The 15,179-nt window shown below is 44.0% G+C and overlaps 6 protein-coding genes across 6 annotated transcripts; 4 read left to right on the top strand and 2 right to left on the bottom strand.

Moving 5' to 3' along the window:
- Positions 1 to 327: 327 nt before the first annotated feature.
- I203_102232 (uncharacterized protein) lies at positions 328 to 1,013 on the top strand (the record flags this gene model as incomplete). The annotated part of the gene is made up of 4 exons (XM_019146737.1): positions 328 to 357; positions 481 to 626; positions 723 to 819; positions 918 to 1,013. 4 exons carry the CDS (start codon positions 328 to 330, stop codon positions 1,011 to 1,013), a joined length of 369 nt encoding a protein of 122 aa, XP_019004270.1.
- Positions 1,014 to 1,959: 946 nt separating this feature from the next.
- Positions 1,960 to 2,709, top strand: I203_102231 (uncharacterized protein; the record flags this gene model as incomplete). The annotated part of the gene is made up of 4 exons (XM_019146736.1): positions 1,960 to 1,989; positions 2,194 to 2,342; positions 2,440 to 2,545; positions 2,614 to 2,709. The coding sequence occupies 4 exons, from the start codon at positions 1,960 to 1,962 to the stop codon at positions 2,707 to 2,709; spliced, it is 381 nt and encodes a 126-aa protein (XP_019004269.1).
- A 472-nt stretch (positions 2,710 to 3,181) lies between these two features.
- I203_102230 (uncharacterized protein) lies at positions 3,182 to 7,526 on the bottom strand (the record flags this gene model as incomplete). The annotated part of the gene is made up of 10 exons (XM_065517051.1): positions 3,182 to 3,298; positions 3,365 to 3,655; positions 3,711 to 3,816; positions 3,939 to 4,124; positions 4,202 to 4,352; positions 4,437 to 4,670; positions 4,813 to 4,981; positions 5,078 to 5,860; positions 5,960 to 6,027; positions 6,134 to 7,526. The coding sequence occupies 10 exons, from the start codon at positions 7,524 to 7,526 to the stop codon at positions 3,182 to 3,184; spliced, it is 3,498 nt and encodes a 1,165-aa protein (XP_065373869.1).
- A 311-nt stretch (positions 7,527 to 7,837) lies between these two features.
- I203_102229 (arginine biosynthesis bifunctional protein ArgJ, mitochondrial) lies at positions 7,838 to 9,739 on the bottom strand (the record flags this gene model as incomplete). Its single annotated transcript, XM_019146734.1, has 4 exons — positions 7,838 to 8,315; positions 8,414 to 8,444; positions 8,500 to 8,584; positions 8,654 to 9,739. The coding sequence occupies 4 exons, from the start codon at positions 9,737 to 9,739 to the stop codon at positions 7,838 to 7,840; spliced, it is 1,680 nt and encodes a 559-aa protein (XP_019004267.1).
- A 330-nt stretch (positions 9,740 to 10,069) lies between these two features.
- On the top strand, positions 10,070 to 10,946 carry I203_102228 (uncharacterized protein; the record flags this gene model as incomplete). The annotated part of the gene is made up of 2 exons (XM_019146733.1): positions 10,070 to 10,359; positions 10,427 to 10,946. The coding sequence occupies 2 exons, from the start codon at positions 10,070 to 10,072 to the stop codon at positions 10,944 to 10,946; spliced, it is 810 nt and encodes a 269-aa protein (XP_019004266.1).
- Positions 10,947 to 11,244: 298 nt separating this feature from the next.
- On the top strand, positions 11,245 to 15,001 carry I203_102227 (uncharacterized protein; the record flags this gene model as incomplete). The annotated part of the gene is made up of 12 exons (XM_065517050.1): positions 11,245 to 11,328; positions 11,387 to 11,615; positions 11,690 to 11,891; positions 11,970 to 12,129; positions 12,187 to 12,385; positions 12,446 to 12,601; positions 12,657 to 13,028; positions 13,100 to 13,245; positions 13,304 to 13,314; positions 13,369 to 14,626; positions 14,727 to 14,885; positions 14,945 to 15,001. 12 exons carry the CDS (start codon positions 11,245 to 11,247, stop codon positions 14,999 to 15,001), a joined length of 3,033 nt encoding a protein of 1,010 aa, XP_065373868.1.
- Positions 15,002 to 15,179: the final 178 nt, after the last annotated feature.

Here is a 15,179-nt window from a genome sequence, read left to right as displayed (position 1 = left end):
ATCATTCGTGCGTAACCACATTCCTCGTATAGTACGTACAGCACACACGTAAACATTCCTCAAAATTGTCAAGTGGTCTCTCGGATATTTATTTGATTAGTGAACCTTATTTCTGAGCTGACGTGATGGGGGAGTGGCACTTCTGCTAGTCTCTTGTATGGACGAATGCATAATCAAGGAGACCTTCGTTGCTCCATGAGAACTGGTACTCTTGTGTAAATTCGTATCATCATATCACAATTCGTCCCAAATAGTCATAAGTTATCACTCTCCGTGCCATTTTCAGGCTGAAGAACAGGATCAAAAGCGCCGATAAGCAGTAGGGTCATGTCGGGAGTGGACGATATGGAAATGACGGTAAGTTCAAACATTCCTTCTCCTGCCCTTGCGACCTCTGCTCAACAGATATGAGAAACGTAGGGATTTGGTGAAGAAACCTTCCAATGTGCTGATATATCGATATATATATATATACCTTAGGTATTCGAACTTACTCCTGGTGAAGATGGAGAAATGATAATTGGTCCGTCCAGATCGATAAGCGGAGGTATGCAGGAAAACTTAGGTGATGTGTTTGAGCGAATATATGAATCGTTAGGGCTTGAGGTACCCCTGGAAGATCTCGAGTAAGTCAGCTCTATGAGAGCATAGATGGGCCGTATGGAAGAAGGTCCACAATGCGTGAAAATGGATAAAACTGAATTATAGGATTTTATACATAGATGGGTAGAGTTTCCTTTTGGAGAACCTATACCTTCAACGGATAAAGAAGAAGGATCAGGTGGTGTACGTGTACCAGCTACATTGCATTCTCATCAGGTGAATATACACTCATCATTCAGCATCTTTCCCTCTTCCTTGGTCTTCCTATTTTCTGTTCTTGAAAGGTAATCTGATTGTGGTTCCGATCGTGTCAGACACCCGAATCATTACGTTGGAAAAGTGGAGTTAGGATCTACTATAAACGTAAAACAGATAAGATAGATTATTTCAGAGCACCGAAAGGCAGATGATACTGTAAGTAGGATAGCCTATCATCGAGTTCGTGAGTGACAATCTTAAGTAGATGGTCATACCAAACAAGGGGTGTTAGAGGGATTTTTAGTTCCACTAACTCTTTACCCTGATCAGTGTATTAAATGTGAACATATACATCAAGGACTTTGAAGCTACATATCTGACACATGTACGGTGTAATCGCAAGTCATTCTCTTCGCTGAATACGCATCACCGGATACGCTACCGTTAGTCTTGTTTCGGAAACCGATGATATCTGTAGGTCGGAACACCGAATGCAGTCAACTGAAGGCCAATACGTCATTGAAGAAGTCAAAATCACTTCTTAGAGGTCTGTGCGCTGACTATATCGCTAAGAATTCAAACATCCTTGAACAACTGATGATGTTTCAGGGTTCAAAGGCAGATTCTGATACCAGGACATGGAATGATCAACAGGCACCGACTACCAACAATGAGACTGGGGTTTCTCAAAATATCATATACACCCATAAATCAAAGTTTAGCAGAACAGCCAAACGAGCTAAGCCTCCTTTATCATTTCTCTTATCTTTTCTGACTTCCTCTCGTCTTTCCCCTTCCTTACCACATTGTTCTGATACCACTGACCCTCCTTTGAAAAGTAAAATGTCAGAAATCAGCTGACAACTCGGTATAAAGGGATCTAAAGTGAATGACCAGCGCTATCTTGATGATGGAAATGACGTTTAGGGTGTCAAAGACGAGAGTACCTCGAGAATTTTACTCACCGTCTTGGTCCTCTTCGAGTCGATGGTCGACCGAGACCGAGGTATCTGAAAGGTATATAAACCCCCTCATCTCAACCTTCGAAATCACCTTTTCTTCTTTCTCTTTTCTTTCTTCACCAACAAAAATAATAAATATAAAACACTTAAAACTTCTCAAATCAAAACCAAAACCCAACTCAACAAACTTTACAAGATGTCTTCCAACCGAGAAATCACCGTCACTGTGAGTATAGTAGATCTCTTGCTTGGCCTTCCTCATCCAACACCAAAACCCACTTCACCTTCTCATATAACTTCGAATGTACGATTATATAGATTCTTTCATCATGAATGATGGAAGACATATAGTACAACCTTCTTTCTCTTCATTCCAATCTACATTGTTCAACGATGGCAGGTCATGCTGATTATACTTTGTTCATGTCAGCTCTACGAGATCAAACGAGTCGAGAATGGTCGTCCTGTCTGCGACAACAGACCTTTCAAGTCTTCCATCCGAATGAACGAGAAACTCGAAACCCTCTTCCAAAAATGGCAAAAGGAGAGAGAACCCGAGACTCCTCTTAGAGAGTTCGAGTGAGTTGACTTCTAATCTCATGTCATCAATCCTATCCTTCCCCAAACTCAACACTGCTTGAAACCGAAACTGATAAATTTTATACCTTCTGGGTAGATTCCTCCTCTATCGACGAAGAGACGACGAGCCCGGACACGGTGGAATGACCTCCGGTGGTGGTCAAGACTCTGGTAAAGGAGTCACCAGACTCAGAGGTGATCAAGTAAGTCTTCCTCGACTCGGATTATATATATCGTACAAGACGAAGCTGACATGACTTCTCCTTTTCAGACTCCCGAACAAGTCCACATGCAAGACAACGCTCGAATCTACGTCAAGAGAGAGAACCTCCAATGCGACGTCGAGGAGGAACCTCAAATGGCTTAGGTCATCCCTGACTCAGGGACGGTAGGAATCATTTCCATAGTCCATAGTCAACTTTGGTAGGAGAGTGACGATTGTATGAGTAGTTTAGTCTTATGAGGTAACGATGAGAGATGAATTTATGATGACGATGAACAATCGCTTGGTCACATGATGCAAGTTGCTATACAGGATCATACTGACATTGGAGTCACAATTAAAATTCTTACCAATCATAGCTCTTGAAGTTCCGATAAATAGAACCTCAGGTCAAAACTTATGCCAGACATAACTTCTACGTTATTTTGTCCTCGACAATCATGCCTTTTGATTAAGTTATGTAAAATGTAAACCAACACATGCTCTGCAAATCATCATAAACGATACATGGCAACATAAGTGAAACAAACATATTTCATAGTACATAAAGGGTATAATGTAATAATGCAAGGTATTTCTCGCCCATTTTCCCACGACGCGACCATTGATTATCGCTTCACCACCTGTTAGGTACGTTCCCATAATTTCTCAGTATCTCTTCTTGTTTTATGTGTGATCTCACTTGTCTTTCCATCTCTGCATTTATCGCCCAGACCCATCGATCCCTTTCGAGCTGTACGTAATTTCATAACATCAATATTAAACACATTCCACTTATCCATAGGTAGAAATATCTCACCTTGGATCTCGCCCGAAAGATCAACAATTGACTCGGTTTCTTTGATAAATCAGAAGGTAAGAAGTTCTGATCTTTGACCAGATCCTGGTTTTCCCAAGGTTGAGTGACCTTCTTCCCCCAGCCTTTCTCCTTTTTGGACGATGAAGGGCTAGTCAACCTGACGCAGAATGTAGTGTCTTCCGCACCGTCCGATGACTGAAGACCATCTTGATACACTCTAGATTCCGAGGTGAATGCGTCCGATGATGAAGTAGAGGGTATTTCATCTAGCGCTAGCATGCCTGAGTAAACCTGTACACATCGGATTCAGTGATAATTCTCGGTGCAAGTATAGTAGTTGACTTACGTATGCCCCGAACAAGGGATACCTCTTTTTTCTCGTATGGAACGCATTCTTCTTTTTGATTTTGAAAGATATCAGAGTCCCGCCGGAGAGGACGATATACTTGGATCTGAATTGAAAGTCAATAATCAGCAATCAGTATTCACCGGTGTGTCAATTTTCTAACCAACACGTACATATCTCGCCAGTATGAAAGAAAAGAAAGGCGTGTTAGAATCTAAAAAGACTAACCTGAATTTATCCCATTTATCTTTCCTCAAGAACAACCTCCCAGATACGGTTATACTCCTACATCCCTTGATCACACACCAATCCCATACCTCAGAGAGAAAGTCATCCGATTCATTCGATAGTTCCGTACCTGTGAATGGGTTCTCGCGAGAATGAAGGGTAATAACGTCCATGCGTTGTCTGGCACTATGAACATGAAGTACAGCCAACAACACATTCAGTCAATGAACATGAGTAGTCATGATAAGTGTAGTGAAACTCACTCAACACGATGTCTTCTCTCCCAATACTTCTTCAACCCTCTCAAGTTATCTACCCATTCCTTGGCTAGTTCAGAAGACTGAGCCTCAAGTCTGACATTCCCACCGGTGTTGACTTCAACTTCGAACGTCCTACCGTATGGCTCCTGTTGCACTTGAGAACCAGTCGTAGTCGCAGTTGCATCTGTGTCTATCCGATTATATCCACCTTGTGAACCAGTCGATCCCGATCTTGAACTCAAAGGTTGGGGTTGGAGTTGGTGTTTGGTCTTATCAGGTAGGATCTTGATAGATACTATATCTCTTAAGTCGATACATCCCGAGCAACGGTCAAGGAAACTAGCCATTCTACGATGTTCTTCATCGATGAAAGTCTTGTATAGTTCTGGAAATAGTTCAGAAGGAGTTGAACTTTCTTTGGAAGGTGGGAGAGGTGGTCGAGCTTCTTTCATATTCCCTACGAAGATGTTACCTATTGTATTCAATCACTCAAATTAGCTCATGCAGGGTAGATCATGACATAATGTCTCGTACTTCAAATGACGTTTAGTAGGTTGTAGCAGGACGGTCGACGATGTGGGATAGAAGACTTAGATTGGATGTAGCACACTCACCATCATGAGACGAGATATACACTTGTTCCTTTGTCGAACCATCTTTGTGTCTCGTAAGATACCCTTCTATACCTGGCGGTTCTTCAAGTGAAGTACCATCTTCCAACTTGGTCAAGCTAGGTCGATGTCTTGCAGACCTTAATTGTAAATCACGACAAGTAGTTTCACCCTATTCCAATACCAGACAAATCAGCATGTTTTACTGTAGAAGGATATCGTCCATGTGCGATGGGATAGCAGAATAATGGATTATATTGTCACTCACCTGTGCCCTTGCTAAACCAGATAATAAATTCCAACCTCTTTTCTTACCTTGTACCGTATCACCATAAGCTACCCAATCTAAATTCCCATTCTTTTGATTCTTCCATACCAATTGTAAATCCAATTGCCCTTTCGATGTCGAAGCAGATTCACTCTGTCTCTTTAGGTCTTCGACATTCAGATCAGAGTCAAGTAACATTTTCCAGCAGGTATCAATCACTTTGGTCTTCTCGAATCTCTCTAGTTGACCGGTACTTCCAAGTGGATCATACTCCTCATCTCCAGTGGGGTTCGTAAACAATCTAATGGAAGTTGATAAAGATGGAATTTGAATATCGAACCTATCAGGTAAACCTTGTTCACCATTTGTATTCAGTTCTTTCCATATTTCCCAATACCAATCTAAAGATCTTGATCTTTCACCCAACTTCAGTATGAATACCTGACTACCTTTGTTATGACCTTTGAGCCATTGGATCTGTTTAGATTGTTTAATCCGATTACGTATATCCCCTAACCGACTCGTATTGCTCCTCATCAAGTACGACACATCATCTTGAAGCTTATACACCGACGTCGTCAAGCATAAAGTGACGTCTTCAGGGTTGAATATGGATAAATTGGTTCGATGAGGGAAGAGTGGAATGACGAATGCCAGATGTTTATGACCTACGATCTTCTCTTGGAAGGGGTAGGTGTAGTTGGAATATAACTCGATTTGATTCTTGCGGTAAATTACTATGTACTCTTCGAGAGGGTCAAGTCGAGCACAAGGGTTTCGGCGCTGGATCAAGGAAGGTGTGAGCTTAGATAATCTCTTTGATATTTGTGGTTTGAGAGCCGATCGATGACATCTAAAAGTGAAGAGCAAAGTATAGCTCACCTGAGCGGCTTCGTCAAACCCTGGTAACTTATCTTCCCTATGATATCCGACTCTGACAATCATTCGATCTGTATTCACATAATTTTAAATTCAGCTACTTCTCTACACCTCACAGCCTCTGGGAATGTACAAGTCATAAGACAGGTATAACAAAGAAGAGCATATATGACTTACCTCTCAATATCACCTCTCCAGGCCTTTTCACCTCTTCCCAATCCTCTTCTTCCTCCTCCAAGGCACTCTCGACAGCTTGATGACTCGTTCCTTCCGCTTCTTCACCAGTTCGTTCAAGTACTTCCATCGGATGTACCGGATCTCTATCACCTTGTACACTCCCATTCCCTTCTCGCAGTCTGCCTAACCTTTTTAGACTCGAATTGGGCTGAGTGGGATCTATGGGGAATTGTACACTCTTCGATTTGCCTTGTTTACCTACATCTACCGCAAATACAGGTGAAGAAGATGAATTGTTTGCTTGAGCAGATTTGGTTGAGGTGATATCTAACTTGACCATAGATGGTTTTCGCAATGCCGATTTCAATTTGGTTGATATACCTTCTTTAGATGTTATTTTCTCAAGAGATGGTTTGATCGTGTTAGTATATAGGGTAGACGGTTCTTCCATAATGTGATTCGTTGATGTTACCGTTATGGCATCTTCAGACATGAGAGGCTGGATAGAAGATGATTGCGAGTTCCTCATCTTGCTTCTTTCTCCTTCTTCCCGATCTATATCGGGAATATCCCCTAGAGAAGGTTGAGGAGTCACTTGATATCCTATATCCACATCTCCATTTCCTTCGTCTAGAGTCAAGGTCGATTTCGAAGTGTTACCTTCGGAGGTAGATACAGATGTGAATTCCGTTCGAGCAGTGACGAACGAATCTTGAGTTGTACGTGTTGATACTGTAGGTCTAACAGGTTTTCCCATCTCTTTCTGTTTCCCCTTTTCTTGTGTTGTCAATTTAGACGGTGGTGGTTCTTCTTCTTCTTCTTGATCATCTACTATTGTACCTAAGAATTCCCTTCCTATATCGAAACTCTCACCTGACCACATATTCTTTCCTTTCCCTTCACTTCCTGCCTTTCCCTTCGATTCATCCTCAAGGGGAGTCTCTAAATCCAGTTCCAAATGTTGTTCAAACTCTTCACCATTCCTATCTCTCTTCCTAATCCTGATGCGCTTAGCAGCCTCCCTGATCAGATGTCTTTCATCCCCCTCCCCGTGGGAGTTAGATCCTATGAAACTCGTCCCATCTCTATTGCTACCGTTGGCTTCACCGAATAAGGGCAAATGGGAAATGGCACTTCTCTTCAATTCACTTAATCTCCTTCTCTTCTCTACAACTTCATTTGAATTGAGCGTTTTCTGAGGGATCGGACCGATGAATCGTCGAGGTGTATGATGTTCCCTATGCGATTTTGAAGAGACGATTTTCGGGGATGGTTCAGGGATGGGAGCATTACTGGGTCGATGGGATGATAGGTCTCGAGGAGCATGATTTGGATCTGGAGGGTGGAAGTGCTTGGCTCGGGATGAAGAAGTTGGTTGAGGTATTGCTGGCATCGTTTGTTGAGGGGCTAAGCAGCCTGACAGGTTGGTAGCCTTATGGCTGATGCCCTTGAGTCATCAAACCAAGGATTGACGACAAAGGGTTGAGAGTATTGGATGAGTATGAGTCACTTTTTCGCACTGCTCAAACAAATACGAGTGAATCCAGGGATGAAATGGGATGGGATATGGTGATGACGTACAAGGGTGTGGCGATCACTCCGACGGAACAACTCATGGCATTGAGCTCATGAAATTCAAGATTATCGAATGTAGCATTTCGGATTTAAATTGAACCTGCTCAAGAATATTCATGATCATAATATCTATATAATGTATGAGTCGGATTGAAGTCTACCAGTGAAATACTCCTTTGCTTTCCTTCTCCTTTTACCTACTTCATCTCCATTGACTTTTTCATCTCTTCGATCAACTTCGATACTACGTCGGAAGACCAAATGCAAGATCAGTCGTACATCCATCCTTCCTCTTCCTCTGCCTATATGTCCCAAACTGATGACAATGCCAACTTTCGTACTCACACTGCCGTTAATCGTGACATATTCATGTGAAAAATCACATGTCCAAACTTTTGCTTCCTCGTTACCATCTCCAAGATCAATTTCAATCTCTAGATCTTCCTCTTTTAATATCTCGCTAGCTCGAGCCTCATCGATATTAGGTTCTGGCTCGCCATTGGTGAGTAATCGCAAGGGAGTGGTGTTTGAGGATGCAGCGGGAGGGAGAAATGATACGGACACGGATGTTGGAGAGATTGGGTTGGGTGAAAGAGGGGTGTAGCCGCTGTATCGGGATCAGAAGAATATCAGCTCATGATTTACTTTGAGAAAGGTTTATGTCGATAAGGCATTACCCTCAGTATCGATGTCAGAGCTACTTACACAGCACAAAGAATTCTACCCCAGTTGGCATCTATCAGGTCCGAAGTCAGCTTGGCAGCATTGGATCTTGATCTAGTATCACTCACCTTCGCCATACATCGCAGTCTTGAACAAACTTGAGTTAGCTACGGATTTAGCGACAGCATTTGCGATTTCGTATGTCGGGGCGCCCTACAGAAGAAACCAACCAATACGATCAGCCAATATAATTTATTATGCTGGAAAGACATTCAAACCCACCTTGACTCGAATAGTAACAAACTTGGTCGCACCCTCACCATCCCTAACTACCAACTGAGCCAACTCTTCTGCAAACTCTCTCAGCTGCTCTTTGAATATCCCAAATTCCTCTGGATTTGCTTTCTCCGTCAACTCTTTCATTTTCTCTTCCGTTTCTCTACCTCCATGTTCCGCTGACCCAGCAGCACCATTCGCCAGACATAAGATCGTATCGTTCGTCGACATATCGCCATCTACAGTGATATTATTGAACGATCTATCAACAGCGTAGTTCAAAGCATTTTGAAGATCTTCGGGCTTGATAGCTGCGTCTGTAGCAATTACACCTAAAAGCGTCGCATGGGGTGGTTGAGGAGGTCCCATATTAGGTGCGATCATACCTGCACCTTTATCTATACCTGCCATTCTAATTAATCTATCACCAATCTTGAATGTTTTAGCACGAAGTTTGGGGAACGTATCGGTAGTCATAAATGCTTTTGAGAGATCTAACCATGATTTAGGTGAATCATCGAGAGTTCTAATTAATTCTGGAATTTTATCTAATATCGATGAAATGGGTAAATGTTGCCCAATGACTCCTGTTGACATTACCAATGTACCCTCTTTATCACTTTGTGCACCAGAAGGAGGAAGTTGAGAAGTGGTTGTGTTGGACATTGACCAAGCATCTTCTAAACCTTTTTTACCCGTTACTGCGTTCGCACAACCTGAATTAATTATAAATCCCTTGGCTCGACCATTGCTATTTCGGAGCAGTTCAGAAGTGACTGTGACAGGAGCAGCCTTGAAGACGTTTCGAGTCATACATGCCGCTGCTGAACAAGGAGTGTCGGAAGTTGAGACCAATATACCTAAATCTAAAGCACCGGCTTTCTTCTTGATTCCAGCGTGAGTAGAGGAGACGGTGTATCCTAGAGGAAATGCCTCGGGAGAGTAGGTGTGTACATGATGGTCTTTAGATGGAGGGGGTTTGTTGGGTGTGACGGCTGTCCCGGCTGAGGTGGTGCTTGCGGCACGAGCAAGGATGGGGAGGGTGATCGCTGCTCGAGTGACCGAAGAGGGAGAAGGGAGGGAAGGAGGCATCTTGTAAGTGCTCCGGATGGTTCGCCGAGTGACCAGGTTATTGAAAGACCTTTGAAGTATGAGTAGATTGGAGTTATGATATCAACCTGGGCTCTTTCTTATCTTTGACGAGTAGTAAAGTTGTTTTCGACTCATGATGCGAATCACGTGAATGAATGCGGATCTTCCGTCGGAACTAGCTTTGGTGGTGGTGGATCGAAGAAATCAGGAAATGACGAAACTGATGAGGTTGATGATGAGGATGAGGATGAGCAGAAGGGAACAGGATCCAGATGGATTCAGTCGCATCGATGAATTCCCATTGTATGGGATACCATGACGATATAGACCATGGTCGACAAGGCAACACACGATGACATTGACACCGAACTCGCATTGATCTCATCATCACTCTTACCGACTGAACGACTCACCTCCTCAGAGTCAGGATCGTGGCCTAGAGTGATTGATATAACCAGCGAAGACTGTAAACTGTCACTGCATATCAACGTAAACGAGGGCTACAGAGTCAAAGATGCAGTGCAGATAGAAGTCAAGAGCAAGTCTATGGGCAGAGAGGAAGCTTCGGGATGGAAAGAGCGGGTGGAAGAAAAGATGAAAGGTTGGAATGAGGAAGAAGAGTGAGTAAATACATACCATCGTTCCAAGCATATAATATAACAGCATCTGACTGAGAGTATATCGTAGCTATCCGCTATATCAGATACTCAGTATCCACTTCCTTCCTTTACTGGCACCTTCGTCTACTCCACCCATAACAATATCACCTTCCCAAGATCCGGTCCCCATCAACGACACTTCACTCAAACCTCATCACTGTCTACTAATATCCCATCACCTCCTCTCAAGCACAAAACGCAAGGACCTCTTATCCTTATCTTCCGAATTATCGCTGTTGGGTTTTGCCAAAACTGGTCATCCAGGTATAATGTATGCCATAGGATTATTATCCGATCTGGAACAGTGGATAAGGGAAGTCAAAAGTTGGAATTGGCTTGCTCTGAGAGTACGTGTCGCCCCTGAGCCTATACTCGAGGAGGAAGGAGTGTTTGAAAAGGGAGGGAAGGGCAAAGAGAATGGTGCGAGGGGAGGGAAAGGAAGAGGGGAATGGGTAGAGTTGGAGAAGATTAATGAAGCGCTGGATTGGTTGAGGATGAGAGGGAAGGGAAGAGAGAGAATTCTGGTTGATTGTGGGGTGGGTGGGTGAGGGTGATGAGATATAGAGCAGGAAAGTATGCCTGGTTGCGATCATGATCATATCCCCTCTACGTCTGCATGTCTATGAGATGCATCGGAGTGAAGGGATGACGTGTGATGTGACGCTCTTCACCTGACGCACAGACCCCCCCCCACCCACCCACCTCGTCCAAAGGTTCCTTCTCATTCCTCTCATCTCACATATTCGACATTGCTCTCCTGCTTCCATTCTTCGTTCCATCAATTGTCACCCACATCTCTTCTATCATTCTTTCTCAGTCTCGACTCGCTCCTCGACGCACCTCAGGATGCAGGCTGCAATAGCATATCTGAGACAGCAAAAGGGTCCCGGAGAGGACCACATCATCGTGACCGAACATCATACCACAAGAGTAGATAACTTTCTTTCTCTTCCTCCTGCGTGCAGCCGGCTAATCAAATGATTCATAGATCTTCCAACAGCTCAGCACTCTCGAAATTACTGAGGAAGACCACGATGATACCACTTCCACATCTATATCGAAGTTGCTGGGACTTACCGACAATAATCCATTTCAAGATCTCGAGAAACCACTTACCATCCCTCGTAAAGTCCAGGAATTCTGCAATCACATTCAAGACAATCATAAACGAGGATTGAAGGACTTCTCGACGGACAAATTTATGACAGAACCTATTGGTAAATGATCAATAATCAATTTCCCATATAGAAGAAGTATGAATACTGATCTTGACTGCTGATGCTTGTCATAGAAAACCCGTTCCCATCCTATCTCCGACCCAAGGAGTATATGCTTACTGCGAAGGCTATCAAGCGAACGCATGATTGCTCGGCAGGGAAGAAAGTGATTCCCTCGGGCTATACCCAACTGGGTGGGAAAGGAAAGTTCAGTACTTTAGATCAAGTGGATGATGAGATTGAAGAGGAGAGGAAGGTGGACGAAGATGAAGCTTTGTTAGTGATTTTGATGGAATACCGTACGGGTTATGTCGTACGGAAAAGAAGTGTGCTGATAAACCTTCGTTTGACTAGGAATTTGAAATTTTCTCTCTCTCATAAGCAGGAACGAGACCTACGAGCATTGCTCCGAGATCGCACCAACAAGATCACTCCTCTCATGAATCACTGGAAAGAAAGTATCAAAGATCATCCCCTCTTACGAGAATGGCAAGAAGCAGCAGAAGAATTACAAGTGAGGAGGATCCCTACTATCTCTTGACGATGATAATCTGATGGAGTATGTCGTCAGGATTTGGTGCAAGTAGTCCCTGAACCGATGTTTCCCCTCTCAAGCTATCAGATGTACAACGATGTACCGGCTAGACCTGCACGAGGTGGTAACATGACAGTCTGGGAGGATGGTCAAGATGAGCTAAGGGGTGTGTCGGGATGGGCAGACGATGATATTGGATATGAGGCTTACAGTGTGGAAAATCTCGAAGAGTTCAGTAGGTTGATCCTGCTAATCATGAACCTGTGCTTGCTCAAACTTGTGTATTCCTTCATAGATGGGGATATACAGCCAACAACGATACAAAAGAATGCACAGCCTCTGTCATCAGGCAACACCAATGGAGAAGACTATGAAGATGATACGCCACATTGGCCTAGATATCAGTATCAATCTGAGGCAGACTCGCCAAGAGATGACATCTTGATGATGGGTGAGTGCTCTTCAAATGATGGTACGTGGCCTATACTCACTGGTTCTCGAATCAGAAGCATCAACGTATGCTCCTCACAACGAGTTAGAACATTTTGATGTGGAAGATTCTCGTCATGCATTCGGACCAACGCCCATCTCGTCGCCTACCAGCGGCCACATTCAAGCTTCTTGGTCACCCCATCATAATGATGCCTACGTGAATCATGACCTGTTGGACGATCCGACTCCAATCCAGGAAGATCGACCACAGTGGAACGAATCTACCGAGACTATCTTCAAGGAGTGGCTCGATCCTGCGACTTTCCAAACACCTTCACCGAGCTTACAGGTGCAAATGAAAAATGCAAATAAGGCATATCAACCCATGAGTCACGCCCACAGTCAAAATATCGCGCAGAACCAGTGGGATGGAGAGATGAGCAAGCGTGAGTGATAGAGGCTTTATTCCGCGGGCAACAGCTCGCTGAATGACCACCTACTGCAATTCCTCCAACAGCACGACAGCCTGCAAGGGGTCGCGCTGCCACAATGACGGTAGAATTCTCCGGCTCGGTCGGCAGTTTTTCCAATGACCACTATCCAGCCCCTGAACACTTCACTCAGATTGAGGTTGATGGAGTAGAAGGTATGTTGGCAAATAGGGTAAGTCTTGATCAAACTCAAACGGGCCGATAGCTGATATAATGTGCGACGGAACTAGGGTGACTGGGAGTAAGTCGAGTGATTACTTCTTCAATAATGAACCACTGACAGCCCATGCTGTAGTGCAGCACCTAAGGTCAGGATGGTCTATAACGACTACCAATACGATACTCCTTTCTGGGAGACCTCATCAGATGCACCCCGCACCATTGTTCCTGGACTCATCAATCCTTCTCAGCCTATCGTTGGATTAAACACATCTTTCGAGGATGAAGGGCATCCCGCTTCGCCTATCAGACCGTCCAGACCTCGATGGGCGACTCGACCACCGTCTCGAGTAAATGATCACCCTGTAGCCCATGGAACAGAATCGTCGCAGCCTTTCACGAGCGCCAGGACTCCCGATCAGTCTTCTCAACTCGCTCCAGCCCCGGTCATCTCGCACAAACAATCCATTCCATCTTCGACCTCAGGGGACCAACAGCGATCAACAAAAAAGACGACCGCAACTAATCACCCGTCTCTCAAAGACATCGTACTAGCTCATAAAACAACGCGCGAAAATACAGACAAAAAGGGCAAGAAGAAGGCTTCAACAAGTGGTTCATCCAAGACACCTGCTGCCCCGAATATGTTCTCGCTCGATGGGTATCTCGCTCTTCACCAGCGCAACGATCTCATCAGCAAGTCCGAGAAGAATCACCATGAGAGCAAGTACGATGAGGTTGACAAACGACTTGAGGAGGAAGAAAAGACACAATGGATGTCTGATCCGTGCATCAACAACCCCAGATGGTATAATAACGCTACAGAACATCCAATCGTTTCACCTCAAGAAGGCACGTTTCCAATCCTGGTGGCAATGACAATCTTCCAGAATCTCTCCTTGTTTCGAGCACTTCGATCCGCAGGGTTTTTACTGCTTGAGAGGGAAAATAAGATGCACTCTGTCGACATAGTTCTCTCATCTACCACCGCTGTACTCTTCCAAGATCTAGCTAAATTGTCATGTGGCTACGAACAATTACTCAAAGATGTAAAAGATTCATGTACGAAGTTCAAGAAGGTCATAGTGATCTTTGAGACGATCTCTTTCGCTAAGTCGGAAAAGGACCCAGAATTCAAGAAAAAAATCAATCCGCTCACAACAGATGCTCCACAGGGGCTTGCTACTTTCAGAAGACTCCTTCCCGTCGCTTTGAAGAGTGTCAGGGAGACCATAGGAAATGTAGAGATGGTTTTCGCATATGATGGAGCGAGTCAAGTGGCGAAGAACTTGATGTGGCTGATGGATGAGGAAGGGAAGAAAGCTTTGAAGAAGGATAAGAAAGGATATCAGGATGTTTATGGCGATAGAAAATGGTTGGAAGATGAGCCGGATGTGAGTAGATCGTTGCTCATGAAAAGTTCTACTGTTTCAATCCACACTGCAGTATACAGGTGGGAGGAAGGGTGAAGCTCATGTCCTGAGACATGGATAGGAACGAGAGCTAGAACTGCTCATGACTCATTTCGGACTGAATATCTTCTGTGCATGGTATGCTACCAGTCGATATGGTACGGCTCAACGTGTGATTACGGGGATGGACGATGTAGAAAGAAAGAAGGCTTTCGAGCATGTATTTGGGGAGACTGCTGTAGTGAGCTGGCGGTTGCTGATCTAAGTGATGGGAATTGAGCTGACATGTGTGTGTGGCAGGAACGATTCAATGAGGATATTGCGAAGAAAGGTATGGTATTCCGAAGTGGCAAATAAACTCCCGTGATGAGAAGCAGACAGCAACGAAATAAGAGAGGAATGCAGCAGAATCGTTGAACATGATGTTTATGCTGGATCAATCGAGGAATGACTAACTCTGAGGATTGTTTTGTATATTAGTATACTCATGATGAAATGCCATATATACATATGTACTAAGATCATATGATAAAGA

Source organism: Kwoniella mangroviensis, assembly GCF_000507465.2.
Source record: "Kwoniella mangroviensis CBS 8507 chromosome 1 map unlocalized Ctg01, whole genome shotgun sequence".
Taxonomy (NCBI): domain Eukaryota; kingdom Fungi; phylum Basidiomycota; class Tremellomycetes; order Tremellales; family Cryptococcaceae; genus Kwoniella; species Kwoniella mangrovensis.
This window is presented reverse-complemented; position numbering and strand designations above follow the sequence as displayed.